Genomic DNA, 23,483 nt, shown 5'->3' on the forward strand with positions numbered 1-23,483 from the left:
CGGTGACTCACAGCGAGAGAGAAAAAAAAGGTCAAAGGGGCCTTTCACCGCCCTACAACGCACTCACTCCACTGCACAAAAGAAACAAACCCCACTGAGTGGCCGACCCAAACTGCTATCATATCGCCTCTGTTCCCGCAAGCTGCAATTTTCATCCATCACCACGCTCTCGACCCTCGCCGGTTTTCTACTCCCCCCACATTAGCCTCCTCCTTCCTCCGAACAGCTACTGTATTTGGGTCTAACATAGCAATCATGGCTGCCAACGGCGATTTTTCCGATGATGAATCCCAGCCGGGATCCCCCATGCTTAATGCGAACGGTCATGATGATATTGAAGAACAAGAGCCCCTCGACCAAGAGGAGAAGCCTCTCAAGTCTGCGATGAAGAGTGTGTCCCCTGTTTCCCAGCCCAAGCGGCCGGAGCTGCCCGAACAGCCAGACCCCACTACCCTTGACCTGTCGACCCTGACCCCTCTGTCGCCCGAAATCATTGCGCGCCAGGCCACTATTAACATTGGTACCATCGGACACGTCGCTCACGGAAAGTCAACGGTGGTCAAGGCTATCTCAGAGGTTCAGACTGTCCGTTTCAAGAACGAGTTGGAGCGAAACATCACAATTAAGCTGGGTTACGCCAACGCCAAGATCTACAAGTGCGACAACCCCGAGTGCCCTCGCCCAACATGTTTCAAGAGTTTCAAGAGTGAGAAGGAGATTGACCCTCCCTGTGAGAGAGATGGGTGCACAGGTCGTTATAGGCTGTTGAGACATGTCTCGTAGGTGACTCCGTCTACTATATTGCTATTCAGCCTTAATTGCTAACCTTTTTACTCCCCTCAGCTTCGTCGACTGCCCCGGTCACGATATTCTGATGAGTACCATGTTGTCAGGTGCCGCTGTCATGGACGCAGCTCTTCTTCTGATTGCCGGAAACGAAACTTGCCCTCAGCCCCAAACTTCGGAACATTTGGCAGCTATCGAGATTATGAAGCTTAGCCATATTATTATCTTGCAAAATAAGGTTGATTTGATGAGGGAAGAAGGAGCTCTTCAGCATTACCAGTCGATTTTGAAGTTCATCCGTGGTACTGTTGCTGATGGCTCTCCTATTATCCCCATCTCCGCTCAGCTCAAGTACAACATTGATGCTGTCAACGAATACCTCGTTTCCCACATCCCTGTCCCTGTCCGTGATTTCACCGCTTCGCCACACATGATCGTCATCCGTTCATTCGATGTGAACAAGCCTGGTGCCGAAATTGATGAGCTGAAGGGTGGTGTTGCTGGTGGTTCCATTTTGACTGGTGTGCTTAAGCTTAACGATGAGGTCGAAATCCGCCCTGGTCTCGTGACCAAGGACGAGAACGGCAAGATTCAATGCCGCCCCATCTTCTCCCGGGTTGTTTCTCTCTTCGCAGAGCACAACGACCTGAAGTTCGCTGTTCCTGGTGGTCTGATTGGTGTCGGTACCCGTGTGGACCCTACTCTGTGCCGTGCTGATCGTCTTGTCGGTTTCGTCCTGGGCCATCGCGGACGTCTGCCCGCCATTTACACCGAACTGGAGGTCAACTACTTCTTGCTGCGCCGGTTGTTGGGTGTCAAGACCGCCGACGGCAAGCAGGCCAAGGTTGCTAAGCTGAGCAAGAACGAGGTTCTGATGGTTAATATCGGTTCTACCGCCACCGGTGCTAAGGTCATGGGCGTCAAGGCCGATGCCGCCAAGCTGAGCTTGACCAGCCCTGCCTGTACCGAAATTGGCGAGAAGATTGCCATCTCTCGCAGAATCGACAAGCATTGGCGTTTGATCGGTTGGGCAAACATTATGGCGTAAGTAATCTTTCTATTCCATCATAGGATTTTCCTGGACGATAGATATCTAACTTTATAACAGCGGTAACACGCTCGAACCTATCCTGAACTAAGCGAGCTATCATGTGCGTGTATATGTAGCTTGACCTTACCGGGCCAGCTGGAAGGGGAATGAAGGAAATCCAAATTTCTGGTTCCCTCTGTTCCTCAGACAATAGGCCTTGAAGGGTTCAAGCTTCATGGGGAATCTACCACAGGAACAAAATAAGGCATCTGTTTTTTACCCATGAATAGAGAACGCAGGAGGACCAATCGCCGTCCATGCTTCTTGGTAGGAGTGTCAAGGGGAAGAACACTTGGGATATCCCGCATTCGCGGCCTATGCAAAGGATCCCAAGAACCAAGAGCCCATTATGTCCAACGGGTGATGGATGGATTGGGGGGGGTAAGTTGTTACGGATGGAGTAGGACACTACTTCTTTGACGTGTGTTATGACGCTGTTCAGTGGAAAAATTCTTCTATGTTCATTTTTATTACTTCTTTCATATTCTTTCTACTTGCGTGAACCTATGTAGGGGCTACTTATAGGGAGATGACGAATGCAATGAAAAAGTCAAGCATTGGGTAGATGATTACATACCGGGAAGATGTGAAGGCCTTGCCCTATACTCGCTCTGGTAATAATGAGTACATTTATGGTTAATTTCACAATGGACACTATATCCATATTTCTCCCCGAGAGAGTACTACTCGTAGTATACCTTTGGATAAATACCCAAGTAGACCTATATAACCATGATGATAGGACTGCGATGTCTCTTACTCTACCACTTCTGTCTGGATAATTCAGGATATTAATTTTGAGCTCATGGTTTTTGGAAGTAAATACATTGGGGGTATCGCAAATATATACTATGGCTTAGGTGGTCTCTTCATCTATCCTAGCCCTCCTATGCTAAATATAGCTCTACAGAACACCCAGGCTACTAGCCTAGCAGTAATTTATTCCTACCAAATTTCAATGGACTATTGGCGATCCACTCAGCCTATTGATTGAACTTCCTATTGTGATTTATTCACAGGCAACCACAATAGGTAAATGACATACACCCTGTACATACAATGGATACATTCTTGGTTCCACCGTATCAAAACTGTGTAATGGACTAGTAACAACAACAGGTGACTAAGGCACTCCATTCTCCCGCAATACTTCAGAGCACAACTTGTTTGGAATGTTACTATCAACCTGACAAACAACACAGCACTTCCTTGACATTAGGGCAAAGCTGTTGTTGTGTTCACTTCAACATGTATATACTCGAGGTAAGCTCCTTGTCTTTAAAATCTCCCTGAAGAACTCCACGCCTCCGCGGTGACACCTGTCTGGTTATGATAAAGAGCTATAGCTGATCTGGCTTACCGTGGCGGTTATAGCAATTGGCGCGTCTCCTCGACCGCCCGTTCTTCCCATGGAAGAATGTCCTTGTGGGATTCTCTTTGGGGCAATTTGTTCTCGAAGGTCTGCTGTCTCTCCGTCAATATAAGGTCCTGCAGCGAACAAAGCCTCCACAGGTTTTGCAAAATGAGGTGTCTCAGAAGGTCTTCGATCAAAGTCAAGTAAGCATGCGCATCATCCATCCAGGCCCAGCGTCACACCTAACCGCATTTCCAGTCTTACGGTCGCGCGAAAGCGAAGTTCGGCTTCGTTGCTGGTCTCTATGGTCAAATTCAGAATCTTGCGTTTATCTACGGTGATATCCTCCCCAAGCTCTGGGGAGCTAGCGGTCTCTTGTTGGCACAGTACTTCCCTTCTCGGTTTCAGGGCGAAATCACACAAACTCTAGTGTTTCTGTTTGGGTTCAACCTGATTAGCACCATTTTGTCACTGCCAATCTCGTACTACAACACTTTCGTCTTGGAAGAGAAATTCGGCTTCAACAAGCAGACACTCAAGCTCTGGGTTACGGATATGCTGAAGGGTCAGATGATCGGTATTGTGCTTGGAGCGCCCATTATTAGCGCAGTGCTCAAGATCGTCCAGAAGACCGGTAACTCATTCTTCTACTACCTGTGGCTTTTTGGTATCTTCGTCCAGGTCTTTGCCATTACCATCTACCCGATCGTGATCCTGCCATTGTTCAACAAGCTATCGCCTTTGGAACCTGGTGACCTAAAGACCGGCGTTGAAAACCTCGCCAAGAAGCTTAACTTCCCTCTCCAGGAACTTCACGTCATCGATGGTAGCAAGCGGAGTGCTCACAGCAACGCCTATTTCTACGGACTGCCTTGGAAGAAGCATATTGTTATCTACGATACTCTGATTGAGAAGAGTGAGTCCGAGGAGGTGGTCGCTGTTCTGAGCCATGAATTGGGCCATTGGAGTCTCAGCCACACCACCAAGCTGTTCGGTATCGCTCAGGTATGTTAACCTGCTTGATGATCGTGTGGGACAGGTCCAACTGACTGTTGTAGTTCCACATGTTCTACATCTTCGCTCTTTTCTCAGTCTTTGTAAACAACAAGTCCTTGTATCAATCTTTCGGTTTCATTAACGAACAGCCTATCATGATTGGATTCCTTCTGTTTTCGGATGCTCTGGCGCCAATGGATGCCGTTGTCAAGCTTTTGATGAACATCCTCAGTCGCAAGTTTGAATTCCAGGCTGGTATGTTCTTCTGCTTTTGTTGTGGTGGTGTTATTGTGCCATGATCAAGGGCTAACAATCATTCAGATGCGTTTGCCGTGCAGCTTGGCTATTCCGAGAAGCTCGCCTCGTCTCTCCTCAAGCTCCAGATCCAGAACTTGAGCACCATGGATGCCGACTGGATGTACGCCAGCTATCACTACTCTCACCCGATCCTTTCCGAGCGACTCAAGGCTCTCGGCTGGAAGGGTGGAAAGGTCACGGATTATAAGGCGGAAGATGATGAGAAGCCCGTTAAAGCTGCTGACCGCGAGCTGTGAGCCATTCTGATGCTGCTATCTTTACTCGCATTCTCGGTGATTGTTCAGACTTTTGGAAAATTTCGGTTATTCGGTCCTGTAGGACGGGGTTGGTGTTTTTTGTAGAAGTGTGGGAATCCATCATTCAGAAAGAACAGTAATAAAACAAGAAAGAAAACTCCTCTGGTACGCCAAATACAGAATGCGTGGCTTTTGATACCCAACCGAACAGAATCAATCCCATAGCAAGATGATGCCAACAAATCCTTTCAGTCATAGACCCATAACAGCCTCCTTTTTTCCCCTTCTATACTCTCTCCCTGGCTTTCCCTTTGCCGTCGGATTTACTCTTCGGCTTGGGTCTCAGCCTTCGCTTTAGCCCTCTTCTCTGCCAATCTCCTCTCCTTCTTCTTCCGCTTCCTTTCCTCCTTATCAAGAGCACCGGCCTCCTGTTCCGCATCGTCTACTTCCATCTGTCCCTGCACATCATTCTCGTCCTGCATTACGTCGCCATTCTCACCCTCCTGGAACTTCTTCGCATCCTCCCAATCCCCGTTCGCTCCCACTGGCTGCGCATCTCCCTCCTCCAGCTTGGCAAGCGCCAAATCACGTCCTAGGACCTCGCCCGCCAGGCCGGCCTTCACGCGCTTCAGGTTGTGTATCGTGAGGTTCGGCGCAGCGGCTGTGGTGCGCGAAACGGGGCCATGCTCGCTGATACCGGCGTTGGGTTGGTATGCGGGGTCTGTAGCGGCGAGGTCGATGTAGGCAGCGAGGAAGTCATGCGCCGCTGATTGAGAGATGGACTTGGAGTTGAGAATGAATGTTGGGGGGAGGGGCGAGGGGCCTGTAGCCATTGTGACGGTTTATATGTTCGATCGATGGTATAGAGTCGTATAGTTTTTCTCCTGGTGATGGTATACCGTGCGCAATTGAAAAAAAAAAGTCCGCCTATAAATCAAATATCAAAAAATTGGGTCGTGCATGCACAAACGTTAAGACAGAGAGAGAGCTCAGGTATATCGAGATCTGAAAAGAAAAAAAGTTGGAGGATGGAAAGGTGGCCCGTGCTCTCTCCGCCGGAGGTTCAATTTTCGTTCCGCCCATCAATTCGATACTCCAAGCGGTCTCTACCCTCCCAACCCCGTCAATCAATCTCTCGCCAGATCCCACGCCATCCTTCTTGCTCTTCTTCTTAAGCCACGTGGACCATTCTCGGTGCTCACTGTCCATTCGAATTCGCAACAATGCTTTGCTTCCGGTGCAGGGCCATGCCCTCCGCTCTGAGGACGTACTCGTCCCCGATGTCCATGTCGAGGTAGGTAACAAAGCATAATACCATAACCCCCCATGGCCGGCCTCAAGAACAAGCTCGCAGTACCAACAGCTCTAATCCAGATACCTGAGTCCCAAAACCACAACAACCACACCTTTCAGCACCCTCTCCTCACCATTCCGCCCCATGACCAACTTCACCACCATCATCCGTCCCCAACTGCAGACCCTAAGCAACACACAACTCCCCTCCGCGGCTACGCCATCCGCCCAACAGACCCGCTCTTTCTCCGCCAGTGCCTCCCTGGCCGGTAAGCGCGCGACCTACAACCCCTCGCGACGGGTGCAGAAACGGCGTCACGGATTCTTGGCCCGGGTGCGGTCGCGTGGAGGACGGCTGATCCTCCTGCGGAGGAGGGCGAAGGGCCGCAAGTCCCTGAGTTGGTAGATGGGCCTCGGGGGCTACGTTGATTGCTGGGTAATGGACAACACGCGGGATCTGTATGATGGGGCTGCCCGAGTTACATGGTTTGTTCTTTTATTCGTCGGTTTTGAGGGCTTGAGGCTTTCTTTTTTTCGTTGTCGGGGCAAGGCTACTTACTAATGCCTTGGATATAACGGGACGTGATAGTCCTACTGTACCATATACAATGCATTGATCTGTTTTATGTGCGATGTGTTGGGGGGGGTTTTTTTTTCTTTCTGGTAGATATATAATCAGAGTTCTACGTGTATTAGACGATGGCTTATAGTGCGTAGATACTGGCAGCATCTCTCAAAGAAAAAGAAAACAAACATTAGATTGAGTTTCCTAATCTATGGGTTTTCTATTGCTGCGGTAGTTGCCTGTCTTCGTCTACTGGTCGGTTGTTTCATGCCAAATCTTGATGTATACCATTCCAATCATCGTAAAATATCCGGTTCGTTATTGAAAAACATCACTCGTCGTCATCTTCGTCATCTTCATCATCTTCCGATCCAGTTTCATATTCGTCATCATCGTCTTCGTCGTCGGACTCCTCGTCCTCGTCATCACCAACCTTCAGGCCGTAGTCGTCCTCAAAGTCCTTGAGCGGCTGCACCTCGGGAGTGAAACCGGACGACTGGAGACCCTCCTTGATAGTCTGAGCGAACTGGTTAGCTTTGTGCGCTTTAAACGGTTGGACTGTCAGTTGTTATCATACCTCTTCAAGCACGGTAGCGCAGGTAATAACGATGTTAGCCGTCTTGGGATCAAACAGGGGAAGAATGATGTCCCGGAGCGCGCCCTTAATATCGTCAACGCTAATGTTCCGAACCTGCCGAAGCATCTTCTCCTTGTAGTCGCTGGGCAAGTTGCGCACGACCTGGCGGGTAAAGCTGCCTTGGGCTGCACCGGCAATGGTCGCCTGCTCGTTGGCATAGCTGACCACAATGCTGCTGATCGATCCCTCCAGCATCAGAGGGTCGAACGGAATAGCACCGGACAGATGGTCCTTGACAATCTGCTTGCTTGACTCAAAGGCCTTGTGAGCGTTAGGGGACCGATACACGTCGAAATTGACAAAGCCAGTGTCGATGTTGTAAGCAAAGTTGGTGCCATATGCCAGTCCAGTGCCACGAACTGCAACCCAAAGAGGACCCTCAACTGCATTCATGTAGGCAATTGCAACCAACAACGCAGGAAGTCTGGGGTCGTTGTACGAATCAAGGCCCCGAGCGGTTGCGTACGCGAACGACGAGTCAATAGTGGGCATAGGAACCACATAGGACTCTCCACCCAATTTCTGACCGGCCTCGCTCAGCAAAGCTCTTCTTGCTGTGATGGGCTGGAGGGTAGAAATCGCGCCAAGTCGCTCGACAAATGGCTTCCAGGAAGAGACAGGACTCTTGAGTTTCTCAAGATCAGCAATGACCAACACTCGCATGTTTTCGAACTGGAACAGTGCCTTTCGGATTTCTTCCATGCGGGAGACCACGACTTCTGGTTCCTCAGCCAACTGTTTCTTGATCCTCTTGAGATAGCGTGCCTTCACTAGGGTGCTTCGGGCGCGGACTATGGACTCAGCTGCGTAGTGGACCATGACATGCACTGCTGCGAGCATGTCATCGCCACTACGCTTGGAATCCGGCACGTCGGAGAGAAGACGACTAGTAATTGCTCGCAGTCGCTCCACGTCGAAGATTGAGTTCCAGGACAGCTCCTGAAGCCATGCAATCGCCGTGCTATACTTCTCCAGCTCGACTTGGAAGGAGATACGCAGCATTTCTGAGTTGCCGAGACTTCTGGCATTTTCCATCGCATATCCAACTGTGTCCCTCTCCAGTTCAACAACAACCTGTTCGAAGTTGATGGTTTTTCCATCACGCTGAACTGGGAGGTTGAAGAAAGCTTCAGTGTAGATAGAAAGAAGGGGACGAAGTTGAACCGGAACAGACTGAGCTGAGATAAGAAGGGAAAGCTGGACGAAATTGCTAGGAATATGCTCAAAGTGGATAAACAGAGGCATTTCGGAGCCATCGGCGTCTACGAGCTTCTGGGCAGTGTGGTCAGGGCGTCCCGCCTTCAAAGCAGCACCAGATCTGGCCGTGGTAGTTTCCACAAAATGGATTGATTCAACCCCAGGGATGCTGAATTTCTCCAGCATCTCCTTGGGAATCTCCTTGTCGTTCTCGGCTTTTGCTTTTTTGAGCTTCTCAGCCAGCTGCTTCAGGCCTGCTTCACCAAGACGCTTTTTCTGTGCTGCCACTCTGGCTTCTTCCTCCTTCTTTAGCGTCTCAGACATCTTCATAGATGGCACGCCCAAAATAGTGACATGGGGAGCATCCGAAATCCATCTCTTAATGAAACTTCGCCATTCATTCTCACTCCACTTCTCCAGTACGTCGTACTCTTTCAAAGTCGCAACATCCAGGAGAGTCGAACCATCCCTCTTTCCAAACAGGAAATCCGAGATAACGTACTCGGCGAGGGAGGAAGCGGAGCTTTCAGTAGAGAATTTCCAGGTCCGCCTTTGTCGGTCAATACATTCTTTGAGATAGTTCATGTCTAGCTCTTTCTCCATTGCATCCTTCAGCACTTCAAAGAAGCGCTGTTCCACTTGGGCTAGCTTATCGGTTTCCACACTGGTCAGAGTGAACCGAATCTCAAAAGAGGGGTGGTCTTCAGTGGCATAGTAGACGGCACTTGCCAGTTGTTCCTTTTCGACAAGTATGTTGTCTAGGAGTGAAGCGGATGATCCGGCAAGGTACAAAAGTGTAACATTGAGGGCCCCAGCTTTGAAAGTGTGAGCATAGTTGCGAGATGAAAGGGAAGGTTGGCTGCTTACTTTGAACAGGATCTGTAGAATCCGGTCCCAGGAATCTGATCTCGATCTCTCCAAAAGACTCATCTTCTTCGGGAAATTCTACCTTCTCCACAATAGACTTTTCCAATGGCGGGGCCTGTTTGGAGTCCACCCATGGTCGCTTGAACGGAGCATCTGGACTTGGGATAACATCTAGAATGGTATCTTCAAATTTGTCCAGTGTCTCAAGCATATTGGCATGGTCGACCTCACCCGTGATGATCAAGCACAGGTTTTTCGGTTGATACATCTCTCGGTGAAATTCTCTAATTCTCTCTGCCGTGAGAACGCGGAGCTGCTCCATCATACCACCAGTCTCATAACGGAAGCCCACACCATGTGGGTAAGTCAAACGACGAGCACTCAAGTCTATAAGTTCTGCGGAGTTATTCTGCACACCCTGCATCTCAGAGTACACAACGCCTGCATCGTTTCCAGTTCCATCGACGTGATGTACTTCTGTGTAGCAGCCTTCGTCTGTCAAGGTTGGAGCTATTACATGCTCGAGGTATACAGGCAGAATCTGTGCAAATCCTTCCCAACCTGCTGTGTCAAGCGTGTACGCCGTATGGTCTGTAGCTGTCCAGGCATTGGTACTAGAATAAACCCGCGTAGCGAGCTTATCAAGAAATCCCTTGTATCTGTAATTACGAGAGCCCATGAAGCATAAGTGCTCCAACGTATGCGGGGCTCCGGAATCATCATGGATTTCCGTGGCAAGGACAAAGTATCCTGTTACTTTAGGGCCTTTTTGGTCGATGACCACGACCCGCATACCAGTTCTCTCAGATTCATACTGGACAAATTCGCTTGGCGAGTAGTCCGGTTTGAATTTCTGTAGTAACTTGAAATGGCTTTTCTGACTCGGGGACATTTTGCTAACCGACCCTGAAAACCTCTGACGATGTATCTTAAACCCAGAGTCTGCGATCGTTGTTTGTGACAATGATCTGTACAGGGGTCAGTAGGCGATACTATATAGCGACGCTAGACCACAAGATAAAGCACGGATTTCACTACTAAGTCAAAGCAAACTAAGATACAAATAGGACATTGAAGAAGCAGGTCAAGGTGAACAGCATCCACAAAGCATGCGGAAACACATTCGGTGATATAATACCCCCAATGGGTAAACAGTGGCTTTATGCGACTTGATTGAAGAGGGGCTGTTTCCACTTTTTTGCCGGCTTTTTTTTTTCTCTTTTTTTCTTTTTTCTTCCCAAAAATAGCGAGCTGACGATAGGAACTTACATGGATCGAATAGGGTTTGCCCAAGTCAGGCCTCGTAAGAAGAGTCGGGACAGCACGATGGACTCTGCTTAACAGTTGATATTAATGTTACAAGGACGTCGTGGACAGTTTGGCCGCAGTTGGGTTTCGGTCCCCTCGAGCTGTGACGGAGAGTGGAGTTTGGGTCCCGTTGTTTTAGAGGATCACCACGCCAACAAATGCTCAATTACACATGTAGAGATACTCAGGACATGACCTCTGCACAGGTCAATGAGAGTTAGAAGGAGTGAAAGCAAAATAAATAGTCAAAAGGAGCAACAAAACTAAGTCATTAACAACTCATAGTCCACAAAGATTCCTCCAATTGAATGGTCGTGAATTGGGGCCAAGGCGGTGAAAGCGATGAAGTCACATGGGGTTGACAGCTTGTTTCCTTCTTCTCCTCTGCTTGCTGCTCCCAACCATTCCAGGCAATTCAATTTTCAAGGGGCTTTCAATCTGCAGACAGTGAGTAGCGGATTGGGTCACTCGCGTTTGTTCTGTCCTCGGAGGAGCCTTATCATTCGTTGACGAACGGCGGAGCTGGTCGCAATCGGACACGTTCGCTATGGCCCACAAGGCATCGGAGCAGGAGATATGCCAGTCAGTGCTTGGTTTTGTAACGGAGGGCACCTACCCAACATCTGAGAATGTAATTGCCGCGGAGTTTCCGGTATCTGCTCTCGCAAGGGAGCTAGATCTTATATCAAAGGCAAGGGAGGAAGTGGAGGTGAGTAGCACCAGTTGCGAACCCCGCGCTGCGGCCAGCGCTATTGCCCTTGCGACTAATCCACGATATACTTATTTTTTTTGTCATGTCAAATAGGCGGAGATTACTGCACTAAGCCGGGACAATGACTTTGACGCCGATGGATGGATTTCGCAAGCAAAACAACTTCATGCAGACATCGAGCGATCTCGTATCACTGCGAGGGAGATCGTCGCGCAGCATGAGAATACAAACCCTTTACAACTGAAGGTTGAAGACGCCGCTGCCAAGTTTCATTTGGTTGAAACTGAAATCGCATTCAACCAAGCTGTAACGCACACACTTGAAGAGGTACAAAGACTATGTCAGCGACTCGATGCTGGGCGGGCCATCCTTGGGGAGGGCCAGGTGATGGACGCAATCGAAACATTAGAAGCGACCGAGGAGGCCATAAGAAAAGACAATCTCTTTTCAAACACCACTGTCATGCACGTATTATTAGAGAATGTCAGCGAACTGCGGAGGGAAATTGCGGAGTACCTCCGTGCTCGCTGGAGCAAGCAGCTGAACGTTAACAGAAGGGAGAGTATCTTGACACTCTTGAATGACAATGGTAAGAATTTCCCCAATCCTGGATCTCACAATTTCTTGCTGAACCAAGCAGGACATTCATTGGAAGAAACTATCGCGGCTCTGGCCCACCTTGATATGCTCGCGTTGTGCAAGGATAAGTTCGAGAAAGACTTACTTGCTACCCTTTTCGATCCTATTCTACTGCCTGCAGTTGAAGGGCAAAGCCGTGGTATCAAGATTGGAGAGTCTTCAATTCAGATAGAATCCCAACCATCGAAGGCATCAGTGTCTGAGGTTTTGGACCGCCTCGCCACAGCCTTGGGCTTCCTACGCCAACACCTTCCAGCAACAGTCTCGGACTCATTTTCGGATTCACTCATCCCGACACTTTCATCGAAGGTGATATCCTTCTGGCTGTCTTCTGCGATACCAACAGACCTTGAAGGTCTGAGTATGTTCGAAGACATCTTAAATTACGTTTTAAAGTTTACCAATACGTTGGAGACATTTGGGTGGCAGGGGTACGAGGAACTTGTTTCTTGGGTCAATCAGGCCCCTCGTTTATGGCTAACCAGGCGTCGAGTCGATTCATTGGACCAAGTTCGCAAAGTCCTGGCTGTTAGTCAGGGTACCACAAAGCAGGTAGAGCGTATTGAAAAAGAGGAGGTTTCTGGTAAGGATGAGGTTCTACTGGATAATACGACTGACGATTGGGATGCTGGCTGGGATGACGAGAACGAACACGAGACCGCAACGAAGCATGCTGGAAATAAAGAAGACGAAGAGGATGTCAGCGCATGGGGTCTTGACGACGATACCGAGGAGAACACAGCTGAAACGAAGCCTGATCCATCTGCTGAAGATGACGCTGCCGATGCTTGGGGTTGGGGAGACGAAGATGAGGAAGAGCAGCCCGATGATGCACAGACTAAAAGTACAAATGGGGGCAAATCTGTCAATGGGAAAGAGTCGGCACATCATTCCTCTCCCCGGGAGGTCACATTGAAAGAGCAGTACACCGTAACCGACATCCCTGATTCTATCCTCGAAATCATTCAGCAGCAAATCAAAGACTCTGCAGCTATATCACAGCCTATGTACGTCGAGCTTGACTTAGATATCCACACATGCACTGACTCTGTTCTAGGCATTCTCACTCCCGCGTTGTTTCCTCTGGTGCAGGCCTTCTTGCACTTCCGACCTTGATACTCGCCATGTTCAAGGCCACGGCATCATCGTTCTACGGCCTTAAACTCAACTCAGGGCAAATGTACTTATACAACGATTGTTTGTATCTTGCTGATAAAGTGCGTAATCTCTCAAAGGAACATCAGCTCACCAGGCTCCATGCCGATATCGATGCGCTCGAGAAGTATGGCAAATTCGCCTACAGTAGAGAGATGCAAACGCAACGCACCATCGTCACAGACCTGCTGGACGGCGCACAAGGTTTCAGCCAATGCTCTGAGCAACCGTTCCTGGGAGAATGTGAAAATGCAGTTGGTGCAACTGTGGACAGAATCCATGACGTCTACAGGGAATGGCAACCGATTCTGTCACATTCCGCACTACTTCAGTCTGTTGGTTCTCTGGTTTCAACTGTTATCAACAAGATCATCATCGAGATCGAAGAACTAGGTGATATATCGGAGGCTCAATCCCAACAGCTTGTGTCGTTCTGCAACCAAGTGTCTAAGCTGGAAGATCTATTCATGCCAGAGACAGCGGACGATAACGCACATGTACCAATGACCGCTGTCTATGTACGAGATTGGTTGAAATTCCAGTACCTTATCAACATACTGGAAAGCTCGTTGGCCGACATCAAGTTTCTCTGGCTAGAAGGCGAACTACGCCTAGAATTTTCGCCTGAGGAGGTGGTTGACCTTATCAAGGCTCTTTTCGCTGAGTCTGACTACAGGCGGAAGGCAATTGCAGAAATTCGACGAGTCTCGCGATGATAGGGACAGGTCACAAACGTATTATATATAGAAGTGGAGTATAATTTGATAGGCAATTAGACCATACCATCTACAGAGTTTAGAGCTAGGGCAAAGAACAGTAGTTATACATAGTTCTTGTAGGCTGACTGCGGGGGATCTCCGCGCACTGCGCAATTGGCCGCATCGGTCGCCGTATTTTTTCCGCAGTTTGCGCAGTTTTTGTCCACTGCGAACCGATTAGATTTTCGACAACGCCGCTTCAGACTTCCCAGTTCCATTTGTCCTTCTACGGTTCCAAAATGAGCGAAGGCTCAAATTCCACTTCGGCTGCGGCCTCTGCGCAGAGGCAGGTTCGTGTGCAGCTCACTAGCAAACAAGAAGACATTGCATTACCTGAGAATACCGGCCCGATTCTCGTTCCCACAGGTGAGATTATCTTACGCCAGGTCTCCCATTTTCCTAGCGTCTGTTTTCGTACAGAGATCTAATTATGTAGGTCTTCGAAGATATGCACTCTCCACGTTGGTGAACAATCTCCTTGGCAGTGACAAGCCAATTCCATTCGAGTTTTTGATCAACGGGTCTTTCCTCCGGACTTCGATCGATGAATACCTGACTGCCAATGGTATTTCTGCGGAAACTACTCTAGAAATCGAATATGTGAGAGCCTTGATTCCACCTCTGCATATTGCATCGTTTGAGCATGATGACTGGGTAAGCTCGGTTGATGTGCTTTCCGCGACCTCGCCCGCCGCTTCGTTGGCCTCTGCAACAATTGGCGCAGGCCAAGAGAAGATCCTCTCCGGCAGCTACGATGGCCTGCTTCGAATGTGGAATATGTCATCTCAAATAATTGCAACCTCGCCATCTGCCGCTGATGGAGGCCATACCGCATCTATTAAAGCCGCCAAATTCATTTCCCCAAATTCGATTGTATCCGCAGGTCTCGACCGAACAGTGCGTCTGTGGAAGTATTCTGAGGATGGCGATGGTTTCTCGGGCAAAATAGCACCCCAACTCGAGTTGTATGGGCACAAGGGCCCGATCAACTCATTGTCTGTCCATGCCCCTTCGAATCGCATCCTTTCTGCCTCGTCAGACCACAGCATAGGTTTCTGGTCAACCAAGAAATCGGATGCGCCAGCCGCTCCAGAGGATTTATTGCCATCTGCAGCCTTGAGGAGCTCCAAGAGGAGAAAGTTGAATTCGTCTGTGACCATCCCGCAACGAGGACCCTTGGCACTCTTGTCCTCTCACAGTGCGCCTGTGTCGGCTGCAATTTTCGACTCCAATGATTCCACTGTCGGTTATTCGGCTTCTTGGGACCATTCCCTGCGTACATGGGATCTTGTAACCGCTACACTTGTGGATACTCGGACAACAGCTCACTCGCTGCTTTCACTTGAGCACCTCCCTGAGCACCACCTCCTCGCCGCAGGTACCTCCGCTCGTCATATCACCCTGATCGATCCTCGGGCGTCCGCAACTACAATTGCAGCCATGACTCTGCGAGGCCACACAAACGCAGTTGTCTCGTTGGCTCGTGATCCTAACAGTTCCTATGGTCTCATTAGTGGAAGTCATGACGGTACATGCCGGATTTGGGACATCCGGGCCACGAAGACGGACAAGGATGGCGTGGTTGGGGAAAGTGTATATTCCATCTCCCGCAAGAGCCTGGAAGAACAAGGTAAATCTGAGGCCAAGCGTGTTGGCGGAGAGGGCGTCAAGGTTTTCGGTGTGGCCTGGGATGGAACAGTAGGCATTGTCAGTGCGGGTGAGGACAAGAGGATCCAGATCAATCGGGGCGAAGGCGTCTTATCTTCTGCGTAGAACAAGTTGCACATATGGGCCTGGCGTTTTACTATAGGATGAAAAGTTGAGACTGTTTAAATTTTTTTTCACTATCATACAAGTCGATGTCCTTTCAGATGCTTATAGATCCTGTGAGACATAGAGACGGGATACAGCAATCTTTTGGCTGCACATTCGTTCTCTGGATATAGTACATCTCATAAGTTTTTAGACTGTAGCTGATACTCAATTCAAGAAATTAAAATTAACGCCATGCCATGCCCCCCACATAAAGATCGCGAGGTCCAACAAGATACAAACAGCCGCAGCAGTGAGCTCAGAGCCTTCTCTCCATACGATTGAGCTTGACAGCAGTTTTGATCTATACAAACAAGCATTAGCTCATCTACTTCCTGAGAAACAGGAATATGAGAGTAAAACCAACCTGAGTTCTTGTTCTCTGTCCACGAACTGGGAGCCCCAATGCATGCCGTCTACCCCGGTACGTACCCGTCTCCTTCAAGCGCTTGATATCATCCAGGTATTGTCTGCGAAGGTCGTTCTCGATTTTCATCTCAGACAAAGCGGCCGTGATATCGAGGACCTGCTTGTTTGCCAGCTCGCCAACTTTGCATGTAGGGTGGATGTGAAAGCGGGCTAGAAGGCGTGACGAGCCAGTGTTCCCAATGCCGAAAAAGGACTGAAGCGATGTCTGGTGAAAGTGTTAGATTTGGTAAGGAAGCGATGGTGCATTGGTTGCTGGAGTGCTTGCCTTGACGAGGTTCCGCTCAGGGAAGTTCACGCCCAGGATGAAGACCTAAGTGACTATTAGCCGTGAGTCCTGAAGGATTTGATATACGACTAGAAACAGCATACCATCTTGCCTGACTAGATGAATCCGGTCTGCTCGAAATGGGACAAACTGCACTCCGCAATTGTTCCTCCGGCGCAATGATTGATCTCCGGAGCGCGGAAGAAATCACATCGCAACAACATTCCTCCGGGTTGATTGCGGTATATTTCAATACACCCATGGTAAGATTTAAGCTTCTGGGGCGAATTACACCATACATGGGAGGAAAATTACACAAATCTCAGCTCAAAATACAAACGTTGCCTGCATTTGGAATGATGGCATCTTGGCATCTCCGCAATTGAAAGCTGGCCCTTCAGTCCCGCGATTCTTCCTTCCACTCCAATTGTACTATCCAAGTCATTGTTGGAGATCTCCAGGAAACGGAGACAATCTAAGTCATCATGAACTTCAGAAACCTCTTCTTATCGTTTTTCTTCGTTCTGGCTGTTGGACTGGCTCTGGTCCACGCCGAGGAAGCTAATCAGCCCCGTGGCCCGAAGATCACTTCTAAGGTAAACACCCTATCCTTATCGCTCTTGATGAGTGTTGCTTCTCTTCGTGTATACTCATTGGTCATTCCGGATAGGTGTACTTCGACATTGAGCATGGCGATAAGCCTTTGGGCAGAGTGGTGCTCGGATTGTACGGCAAGACCGTTCCCAAGGTAACGATCCTTACTGCCTCCATACCTTGCCTAGGATTATGCTAATGAGATTTTTCCTGGACAGACCGCTGAGAACTTCCGGTATGGGCTATCTTGATATTAAATCTGGATATCTTGTGTGCTAACATAAAACGCTTAAGGGCTCTCGCCACCGGCGAGAAGGGCTTTGGTTACGAGGGCTCTACCTTCCACCGTGTCATTAAGGAGTTCATGATCCAGGGTGGTGACTTCACCCGCGGTGACGGTGAGATTCCCCTTGTCGAAACTGAATAGCATAGCACATGCTAACGTTCTGCATAAGGCACTGGCGGAAAGTCCATCTACGGCAACAAGTTTAAGGATGAGAACTTCAAGATTAGGCACACCAAGAAGGGACTCCTGAGCATGGCCAACGCCGGCAAGGATACCAACGGCTCTCAGTTCTTCATCACTACTGTTGCTACTCCGTATGTATCTCCTGCAGTGATATTACGCCCTCATTAAAAGACCCGCGGAGAAAAACCATGCTGACGAGCGGAACAGATGGCTCGATGGCCGCCACGTTGTTTTCGGCGAAGTCCTTGAGGGTTATGAGGTGGTTGAAGCCATCGAAAACGTCCCCAAGGCCCCTGGCGACAAGCCCGAACAGGTGGTCAAGATCGTCAAGAGTGGAGAGCTGGAGTCCGAGGACAAAGGTAGCCACAAGGAGCTGTAGACCTTCTCCGGGTCAATTTTTGGTTCTTGGAAGAGTTTGAAACGTGCTGATAGTTCTTGACCTCTAAAGAAAACATCGCTATCACTGAGGAGCCATCGGAAACTCCAGCACCATCTTCACCAGCACCTGCACCCGCATCAGCAAGCGCTTATGCTTCCTCTTATTCTTTTTCTCTATCTGGATTTGTAGTATTTCTTGTTGCCGTTGCCCTCATAGTGATCTCTGTTCGGAAGGTTTGCAAGGCACGGTGCCAGTGCAAAGCAAATGATGAGAAAAGCGTTGTTTGAAAATAAATGCAGGATGACGATTTCCAAGAGTTGCTGCGGAACAACTATCCAATTAGATTCAAGTTTTACCGATATAATTTGACCGGACTCCGTAGAGGGTAACTAAAACTAGTTTCCATCCATTACTCCCGTCACTGGCATATATCTCCCGTAGCGTCTAACGCGCTTTGTGTGTTCTCAGGCTTTTTTTTTTTTTCCATAGAAGCGGTCAGTAACAGCTCAGCAACTTGGTCGTGGCAAACCTTGTCAGGTGACTGGTTACTGCCAGGAGTGGCAAATGTCAAATTCTGCTTCTCCTGGGACATGTGGGAATCTGCAAATGCAGAGTGGCTATGTGGATATATGTATTTCTGTTTTATGAAGATCTTTTTCTTACACTTTTGTTCTGCTGGACGCTGTGTACTACTACTGTAGAGAATGGTATGTACAGTATATACCCGATTGGATTCTTTGATGTCTTTTGTTGTTTTATTTCCCTTTGTGTTAGTTGTGTATGTGTACGATCAGATATAACAACGAAAGGGAGGATAGAAAGACATGATCATCTTTGTTCAGATGATTCCTACTCCGTATACACTCATGGAAACCCTGTACTCTAAGTACTTTGTGCTATCATTGGCGATAATCATTACTCTGGAGTACATCTGGGTAAGTAATGTACCGATTCAATCAGTGGTTTTCATTGGAACCCCTCAGATTGGTCCGAGGGAGGTCACTAGTACTTGCTTCGGACCCCTCCAGTACAGTACCCAGTAATCAGTAGGTATCTAATGGATGGTACTCTGTAGTCTCATACCAAAATAATATTGAGATAGATGATGTGACAAGTTTTACTTAATTATTATCTAATTGATCTATGAAGGATTATTTATTCCAAAACTACAATTACCGAAGCATGTCACAAAGAAAGAAAGGAGATCCAAGATTTCAAGATCCAAGATACTTAAGGAGGTACAGAATACGGTCGGTTGGTTCCATTGAAAAAACTGCAAAACCCTTTTTCACAGTGACGGCAAAACATTGAAAAAAGAAGGCCAAAAAAAAAGAGACTCGGCCCAGCCCATAATTACCTATTGGCGCCGCAACTTACCCTTTTTTTTTTTTTCCTATTTGCCTTCGCTTCTGAAGTTTTTTACCTTTTTTTTTTTTTTTTTTCCTTTTTTCCTTCCCTGTCTTTGTAATCCACGCTGGATGTGCCAATAAAAAAAAACCCCCCAGGACAGATTTTTTTTTGGAACCGCATGCAAAATACCCAGAGCGAGTAGGTACCAGTACAGTCCGTGGTAAGTACACACAGGTTGGTGGTCACTGAGCGTGACTGCAAACACTAAATTAAGTCAGGCTTTGCCTCACTTCCTCTCCTTCTCCCACAAAACCTAATCTCTTCCTCTTCCTTTTTCAAACCTCCTCCCCTAATCCAAATTGGTTTTCCTTTTCTTTTCCACATATTATCAACTTCTCTTTTTTTTCTCTTTCTTCCCCTTTCTTTCTTTCTGCAATTTAATAGAGGGTTAGATCTGGGAGATCGCCTTGTTCAAGTTTCCAAATCCCAAATCGTTTTTTTACCTTTTTGTTGTGTTACTCATATTCGATCCATCTGGATCGCCACTCAATAGAGAGACACGAGGATACTTCTTTACCTTCTTCACGTTTCTCTCCTTCCCTCTAGTCCTGTACAAACACGAATCTCGGGCGCTCTTTTCCCATTTTTTGACGATAAGCAGATCGCGCTTCTGCTCCCCGGGTTTTTAAAAACAGCACTTCTTTTTTCTTTCCCTCTTTTGTACGTCCATATACCACCATCTCATTTCCGCGCCAGGAAACCCGCATTCCACCTGTGCAACTTGGAATACATTGCTTATCTGTCATCTCGGGATAGTTAGTGAAATACCGCAAAGATGGCCGACGGCTTGAAGATGGGAAACCTTTCCCTCAACGAATCTCAGCATGCGCCTGCCCCAAACTCTTCCGCTGGCCGCGCTGCCTACATCCCTCCCCATCTCCGTCAACGCCAAATGGGTGGTGCGAACATGGACGGAGCCCCCGCCGCTGCCCCCCCTGCCCCTGGTCCTAGCGGACCTGGCAACTCTTGGGGTTCAAGGTATGTATTTTTCCTGGATTCGCCTCGCAGCTTGCTCTCTGTCGTGTGCGGGTTACTGACCATATAATCTTACAGAGGCGCTCCTCGCGGTGGCAACTGGGCCAACGCTAGTGCTCCTGATTTCAGCCCTCGCGGTCCCAATACCAATGGTAACACCAGCTGGACTCCCACTGAAGGTTCTCGCCGATCATTTAATCCTGATGCTTACGGAAACCCAGGTCATGGAGGCTCTTATGGCGGAAGCGGAGGCAGTGCCAGAGGCTCCGGAGATGGCCAGTGGCGCGACGGCAAGCACATCCCTGGTCCCGCCAATGCTCGCGTGGAGCGTGAACTTTTCGGCCTGCCCAACGATCCCACTAAGCAGAACACTGGTATCAACTTTGCCAACTACGACGATATTCCCGTGGAAGCCTCCGGTCACGATGTTCCCGAGCCCGTCAACGCATTCACCAACCCTCCTCTGGACGACCACCTGATTGCCAACATCAAGCTCGCTTACTACCAGACTCCTACCCCGGTGCAGAAGTACTCTATTCCTATCGTGATGAATGGCCGTGACCTGATGGCTTGTGCCCAGACTGGTTCTGGAAAGACTGGTGGTTTCTTGTTCCCAATCTTGTCTCAGGCCTTCCAGAACGGTCCTTCCCCGACTCCTGCCCCGGCATCCGGCCAGTTCAGCTACGGCCGTCAGCGCAAGGCCTACCCAACGTCCCTTATCTTGGCCCCAACTCGTGAACTTGTCTCTCAGATCTTCGATGAAGCCCGAAAGTTCGCTTACCGCTCTTGGGTTCGTCCCTGCGTCGTCTACGGTGGTGCCGACATTGGATCTCAGCTCCGTCAGATTGAACGTGGTTGTGATCTTCTGGTTGCCACTCCTGGTCGTCTCGTGGATCTTATTGAGCGTGGCCGCATTTCTCTTGTCAACATCAAGTACTTGATCCTGGACGAAGCTGATCGCATGTTGGACATGGGTTTCGAGCCTCAGATCCGCCGCATTGTGGAGGGTGAAGATATGCCTCATGTTAATGACCGTCAAACCCTGATGTTTTCTGCCACCTTCCCTCGCGACATCCAGATGCTGGCTCGCGACTTCCTGAAGGATTATGTTTTCCTTTCTGTTGGCCGTGTCGGCTCAACCTCCGAGAACATCACCCAGAAAGTTGAATACGTCGAAGATCACGATAAGCGTTCGGTTCTCTTGGATATTCTCCACACTCATGGCACTAGCGGTCTCACCCTCATTTTCGTTGAGACCAAGCGCATGGCCGACTCTCTGTCGGACTTCCTGCTCAACCAGCGCTTCCCTGCCACCGCCATTCACGGTGACCGTACTCAGCGTGAGCGTGAGCGTGCTTTGGAGATGTTCCGTTCCGGCCGTTGCCCTATCTTGGTTGCTACTGCTGTCGCTGCTCGTGGTCTTGATATCCCCAACGTTACTCACGTTATCAACTACGACCTGCCTACTGATATTGACGACTATGTTCACCGTATCGGTCGTACCGGTCGTGCGGGTAACACCGGTATTGCAACCGCCTTCTTCAACCGTGGCAACCGCGGCGTCGTTCGCGATCTGATTGACCTTCTCAAGGAGGCTCACCAGGAGGTTCCGTCGTTCTTGGAGAGCATTGCTCGTGAGGGCAGTGGATATGGTGGCCGTGGCGGCCGTGGAGGTCGTGGCCGTGGAGCCAACGCCACCCGTGATATGCGTCGGATGGGCGGCGGTATGGGCGGTCCTCCTTCCTTCGGTGGCAGCAGCTACGGCGGTCCCAGTGCTGGCTATGGTGGTAGCTACGGTGGTGGCGCTCCCTCTTACGGTGGTGGTGCTGGTGGCGGCGGCAGCGGCGGCAGCTACGGCTACGGCGGCAGCGGCGGCGGCGGCTATGGAAACCCCTCGGGCCCTACTGGACCTTCCTCCTGGTGGTAAATCCGGGGTTATGCCCGTGGTCTCTGACGAGGCCGTCAGGTCTGATTGGCTCCATTTATCTTCATTTGCCTTTCATTTGACGGATACGATCAGAACGAGCCCTGAGTTGTTTTTTTCTTTTTTGTTTTATCTCAGGAACGGCTTTGTCATGACTGCCACGACTTCCTTTTAGATTTTTTTTTTTTTTTTTTGTTCTTCATCGTCTTGTTTCATTTTATCACGTCGAGTTATCGGTGTTCTCTATTTTTGAGCATTTCGCAGATTTCGTTTGCTTGTTCTCGATTTTAGACATGGTCTTATGATGCGGTCCGATCTCACCATGTTACTGCTCCTGGTTATACCCTTTATGTAATCGAGAGCATCTTGGTCGGCATTGCATGAACATAGATTGCGTTGTCTTTCTCCTGCGACCGCTTCTGTCAGATACCCTTTTTGTTCTCAGGCGGCCATATGGAGATCCGCTTGAACTATGTGCGCCGAGCAGGAGTGCCGGCTTTTCGGTTTCAGAAAAGTGCTTTTTATGGTTTCATCTGCTTGGTGCTGTGGCAACGCATCGACCGTGTCTTGCAAGATAGATCTCTTCCTTTTTCGGTATCTCATGGCGGGTTTTTTCCATTTCCTTATTTATTTGTCTGAACCTCCGACATTCAAGTTTCACTTCTTATGCATGCGTCGCTACTGTTTCTGCCTCGTGCTGCTCTCTTCCCCATGCGTTGCTCCATGGCGGCCTCGGCTATGGCTGGAGTCCTTCTTGCTACGCATCGCTCCTGTGTGGAAGAGACGGTGCGAGGGCTACCAAACAGCGCTTTGCGACCACGGGCCTTCTTCGGCGGGTATTTGTTTCTTTTTTGACACTGCCTCTGGGACAGGCGGTGCATGATAACGTGATGCGAGTGATAGAGAAGGGATTTTTCTTTGCATTGTGTATGGCGTTGGGCTTGAGCTGCTGTGTCCACAAAAAGATTATGTTCTCTGCACTGGGGACCGTGGAGGATGGAATGCTGCATTTGCTGGCACTTATGATTTTTTGTGGTTATGCTAGACATCATTGTCTCATGTCAGTAGCGATATAGGCTCGACGAGATATGCCGAAGACGGCCCTGTTCACGGGGGCTTTATCTGTCTCGCGCGAAGGGGAGCTATTTATCAGGACAAAAAGTTTGATTCTAGTCTTATCTACTTGGTGTAGTACATCCTGCGATGCCCGTGGTCCATGAATTCCTCGTAGCAGTTAGAAGTGAAAGCCCTACAGACACACTGGGTTAATAAGGTCACAATCAATCATTGAGCGTAGGGAGAAGTTTCTATAATA

General features: G+C 49.1%; 10 protein-coding genes across 10 annotated transcripts; 7 read left to right on the top strand and 3 right to left on the bottom strand.

Moving 5' to 3' along the window:
- Nucleotides 1-36: 36 nt before the first annotated feature.
- On the top strand, nt 37-2,587 carry BDV37DRAFT_247824 (translation initiation factor eIF2 subunit gamma). The gene is made up of 3 exons (XM_032081922.1): nt 37-779; nt 844-1,830; nt 1,895-2,587. The coding sequence occupies exons 1-3, from the start codon at nt 256-258 to the stop codon at nt 1,923-1,925; spliced, it is 1,542 nt and encodes a 513-aa protein (XP_031941504.1). The 5' UTR covers nt 37-255; the 3' UTR covers nt 1,926-2,587.
- Nucleotides 2,588-2,863: 276 nt separating this feature from the next.
- BDV37DRAFT_116223 (zinc metalloprotease) lies at nt 2,864-4,942 on the top strand. The gene is made up of 5 exons (XM_032078482.1): nt 2,864-3,139; nt 3,251-3,433; nt 3,489-4,235; nt 4,289-4,481; nt 4,548-4,942. Exons 1-5 carry the CDS (start codon nt 3,125-3,127, stop codon nt 4,778-4,780), a joined length of 1,371 nt encoding a protein of 456 aa, XP_031941505.1. The 5' UTR covers nt 2,864-3,124; the 3' UTR covers nt 4,781-4,942.
- BDV37DRAFT_116242 (uncharacterized protein) lies at nt 4,943-5,916 on the bottom strand. Its single transcript, XM_032078484.1, has one exon. The coding sequence runs from the start codon at nt 5,611-5,613 to the stop codon at nt 5,104-5,106; it is 510 nt and encodes a 169-aa protein (XP_031941506.1). The 5' UTR covers nt 5,614-5,916; the 3' UTR covers nt 4,943-5,103.
- On the top strand, nt 5,809-6,524 carry BDV37DRAFT_116225 (mitochondrial 54S ribosomal protein bL34m). Its single transcript, XM_032078483.1, has 2 exons — nt 5,809-6,074; nt 6,155-6,524. The coding sequence occupies exons 1-2, from the start codon at nt 6,004-6,006 to the stop codon at nt 6,477-6,479; spliced, it is 396 nt and encodes a 131-aa protein (XP_031941507.1). The 5' UTR covers nt 5,809-6,003; the 3' UTR covers nt 6,480-6,524.
- Nucleotides 6,525-6,885: 361 nt separating this feature from the next.
- BDV37DRAFT_116258 (putative zinc metalloprotease) lies at nt 6,886-10,902 on the bottom strand. Its single transcript, XM_032078485.1, has 4 exons — nt 10,609-10,902; nt 9,340-10,307; nt 7,216-9,287; nt 6,886-7,155 (listed from the first exon to the last, which is right to left on the bottom strand). The coding sequence occupies exons 2-4, from the start codon at nt 10,229-10,231 to the stop codon at nt 6,970-6,972; spliced, it is 3,150 nt and encodes a 1,049-aa protein (XP_031941508.1). The 5' UTR covers nt 10,232-10,307; nt 10,609-10,902; the 3' UTR covers nt 6,886-6,969.
- Nucleotides 10,903-11,194: 292 nt separating this feature from the next.
- Nucleotides 11,195-15,684, top strand: BDV37DRAFT_271516 (uncharacterized protein; the record flags this gene model as incomplete). Its single annotated transcript, XM_032084733.1, has 7 exons — nt 11,195-11,356; nt 11,453-11,948; nt 12,000-13,005; nt 13,056-13,857; nt 13,955-14,043; nt 14,093-14,277; nt 14,348-15,684. 7 exons carry the CDS (start codon nt 11,195-11,197, stop codon nt 15,682-15,684), a joined length of 4,077 nt encoding a protein of 1,358 aa, XP_031941509.1.
- A 149-nt stretch (nt 15,685-15,833) lies between these two features.
- BDV37DRAFT_116264 (mitochondrial 37S ribosomal protein uS13m) lies at nt 15,834-16,578 on the bottom strand. Its single transcript, XM_032078486.1, has 4 exons — nt 16,522-16,578; nt 16,418-16,462; nt 16,091-16,357; nt 15,834-16,027 (listed from the first exon to the last, which is right to left on the bottom strand). Exons 1-4 carry the CDS (start codon nt 16,522-16,524, stop codon nt 15,983-15,985), a joined length of 360 nt encoding a protein of 119 aa, XP_031941510.1. The 5' UTR covers nt 16,525-16,578; the 3' UTR covers nt 15,834-15,982.
- Nucleotides 16,579-16,738: 160 nt separating this feature from the next.
- On the top strand, nt 16,739-18,308 carry BDV37DRAFT_247840 (cyclophilin-like domain-containing protein). Its single transcript, XM_032081923.1, has 6 exons — nt 16,739-17,013; nt 17,088-17,165; nt 17,230-17,246; nt 17,306-17,409; nt 17,467-17,611; nt 17,688-18,308. The coding sequence occupies exons 1-6, from the start codon at nt 16,903-16,905 to the stop codon at nt 17,857-17,859; spliced, it is 627 nt and encodes a 208-aa protein (XP_031941511.1). The 5' UTR covers nt 16,739-16,902; the 3' UTR covers nt 17,860-18,308.
- Nucleotides 18,309-19,306: 998 nt separating this feature from the next.
- BDV37DRAFT_247848 (DEAD/DEAH box helicase) lies at nt 19,307-22,368 on the top strand. The gene is made up of 3 exons (XM_032081924.1): nt 19,307-19,929; nt 20,026-20,247; nt 20,323-22,368. Exons 2-3 carry the CDS (start codon nt 20,045-20,047, stop codon nt 22,169-22,171), a joined length of 2,052 nt encoding a protein of 683 aa, XP_031941512.1. The 5' UTR covers nt 19,307-19,929; nt 20,026-20,044; the 3' UTR covers nt 22,172-22,368.
- BDV37DRAFT_247851 (uncharacterized protein) lies at nt 22,345-23,472 on the top strand. The gene is made up of 2 exons (XM_032081925.1): nt 22,345-22,776; nt 22,824-23,472. Exons 1-2 carry the CDS (start codon nt 22,622-22,624, stop codon nt 23,242-23,244), a joined length of 576 nt encoding a protein of 191 aa, XP_031941513.1. The 5' UTR covers nt 22,345-22,621; the 3' UTR covers nt 23,245-23,472.
- Nucleotides 23,473-23,483: the final 11 nt, after the last annotated feature.

This window comes from Aspergillus pseudonomiae, assembly GCF_009193645.1.
Source record: "Aspergillus pseudonomiae strain CBS 119388 unplaced genomic scaffold BDV37scaffold_32, whole genome shotgun sequence".
NCBI classification, from domain to species: domain Eukaryota; kingdom Fungi; phylum Ascomycota; class Eurotiomycetes; order Eurotiales; family Aspergillaceae; genus Aspergillus; species Aspergillus pseudonomiae.

Coding starts and splice junctions, on each gene's coding strand:
- BDV37DRAFT_247848 (XM_032081924.1), top strand. CDS start 20,045: ATGGCCGACGGCTTGAAGATGGGAAACCTTTCCCTCAACGAATCTCAG. Junction 20,248..20,322: donor GGCAACTCTTGGGGTTCAAG/GTATGTATTTTT, acceptor ATAATCTTACAG/AGGCGCTCCTCGCGGTGGCA.
- BDV37DRAFT_116242 (XM_032078484.1), bottom strand. CDS start 5,613: ATGGCTACAGGCCCCTCGCCCCTCCCCCCAACATTCATTCTCAACTCC.
- BDV37DRAFT_116225 (XM_032078483.1), top strand. CDS start 6,004: ATGCTTTGCTTCCGGTGCAGGGCCATGCCCTCCGCTCTGAGGACGTAC. Junction 6,075..6,154: donor TCCCCGATGTCCATGTCGAG/GTAGGTAACAAA, acceptor GCTCTAATCCAG/ATACCTGAGTCCCAAAACCA.
- BDV37DRAFT_116264 (XM_032078486.1), bottom strand. Junction 16,358..16,417: donor CTGAGCGGAACCTCGTCAAG/GCAAGCACTCCA, acceptor CACTTTCACCAG/ACATCGCTTCAGTCCTTTTT. Junction 16,028..16,090: donor GACAGAGAACAAGAACTCAG/GTTGGTTTTACT, acceptor TTGTTTGTATAG/ATCAAAACTGCTGTCAAGCT.
- BDV37DRAFT_247824 (XM_032081922.1), top strand. CDS start 256: ATGGCTGCCAACGGCGATTTTTCCGATGATGAATCCCAGCCGGGATCC. Junction 780..843: donor AGGCTGTTGAGACATGTCTC/GTAGGTGACTCC, acceptor TACTCCCCTCAG/CTTCGTCGACTGCCCCGGTC. Junction 1,831..1,894: donor GGTTGGGCAAACATTATGGC/GTAAGTAATCTT, acceptor ACTTTATAACAG/CGGTAACACGCTCGAACCTA.
- BDV37DRAFT_116258 (XM_032078485.1), bottom strand. CDS start 10,231: ATGTCCCCGAGTCAGAAAAGCCATTTCAAGTTACTACAGAAATTCAAA. Junction 9,288..9,339: donor TTCTACAGATCCTGTTCAAA/GTAAGCAGCCAA, acceptor ACACTTTCAAAG/CTGGGGCCCTCAATGTTACA. Junction 7,156..7,215: donor GCGCTACCGTGCTTGAAGAG/GTATGATAACAA, acceptor CAGTTCGCTCAG/ACTATCAAGGAGGGTCTCCA.
- BDV37DRAFT_247840 (XM_032081923.1), top strand. CDS start 16,903: ATGAACTTCAGAAACCTCTTCTTATCGTTTTTCTTCGTTCTGGCTGTT. Junction 17,014..17,087: donor GCCCGAAGATCACTTCTAAG/GTAAACACCCTA, acceptor CATTCCGGATAG/GTGTACTTCGACATTGAGCA. Junction 17,410..17,466: donor TGACTTCACCCGCGGTGACG/GTGAGATTCCCC, acceptor GTTCTGCATAAG/GCACTGGCGGAAAGTCCATC.
- BDV37DRAFT_247851 (XM_032081925.1), top strand. CDS start 22,622: ATGGAGATCCGCTTGAACTATGTGCGCCGAGCAGGAGTGCCGGCTTTT. Junction 22,777..22,823: donor TTTTCGGTATCTCATGGCGG/GTTTTTTCCATT, acceptor CCGACATTCAAG/TTTCACTTCTTATGCATGCG.
- BDV37DRAFT_116223 (XM_032078482.1), top strand. Junction 4,236..4,288: donor AGCTGTTCGGTATCGCTCAG/GTATGTTAACCT, acceptor TGACTGTTGTAG/TTCCACATGTTCTACATCTT. Junction 4,482..4,547: donor CAAGTTTGAATTCCAGGCTG/GTATGTTCTTCT, acceptor ACAATCATTCAG/ATGCGTTTGCCGTGCAGCTT.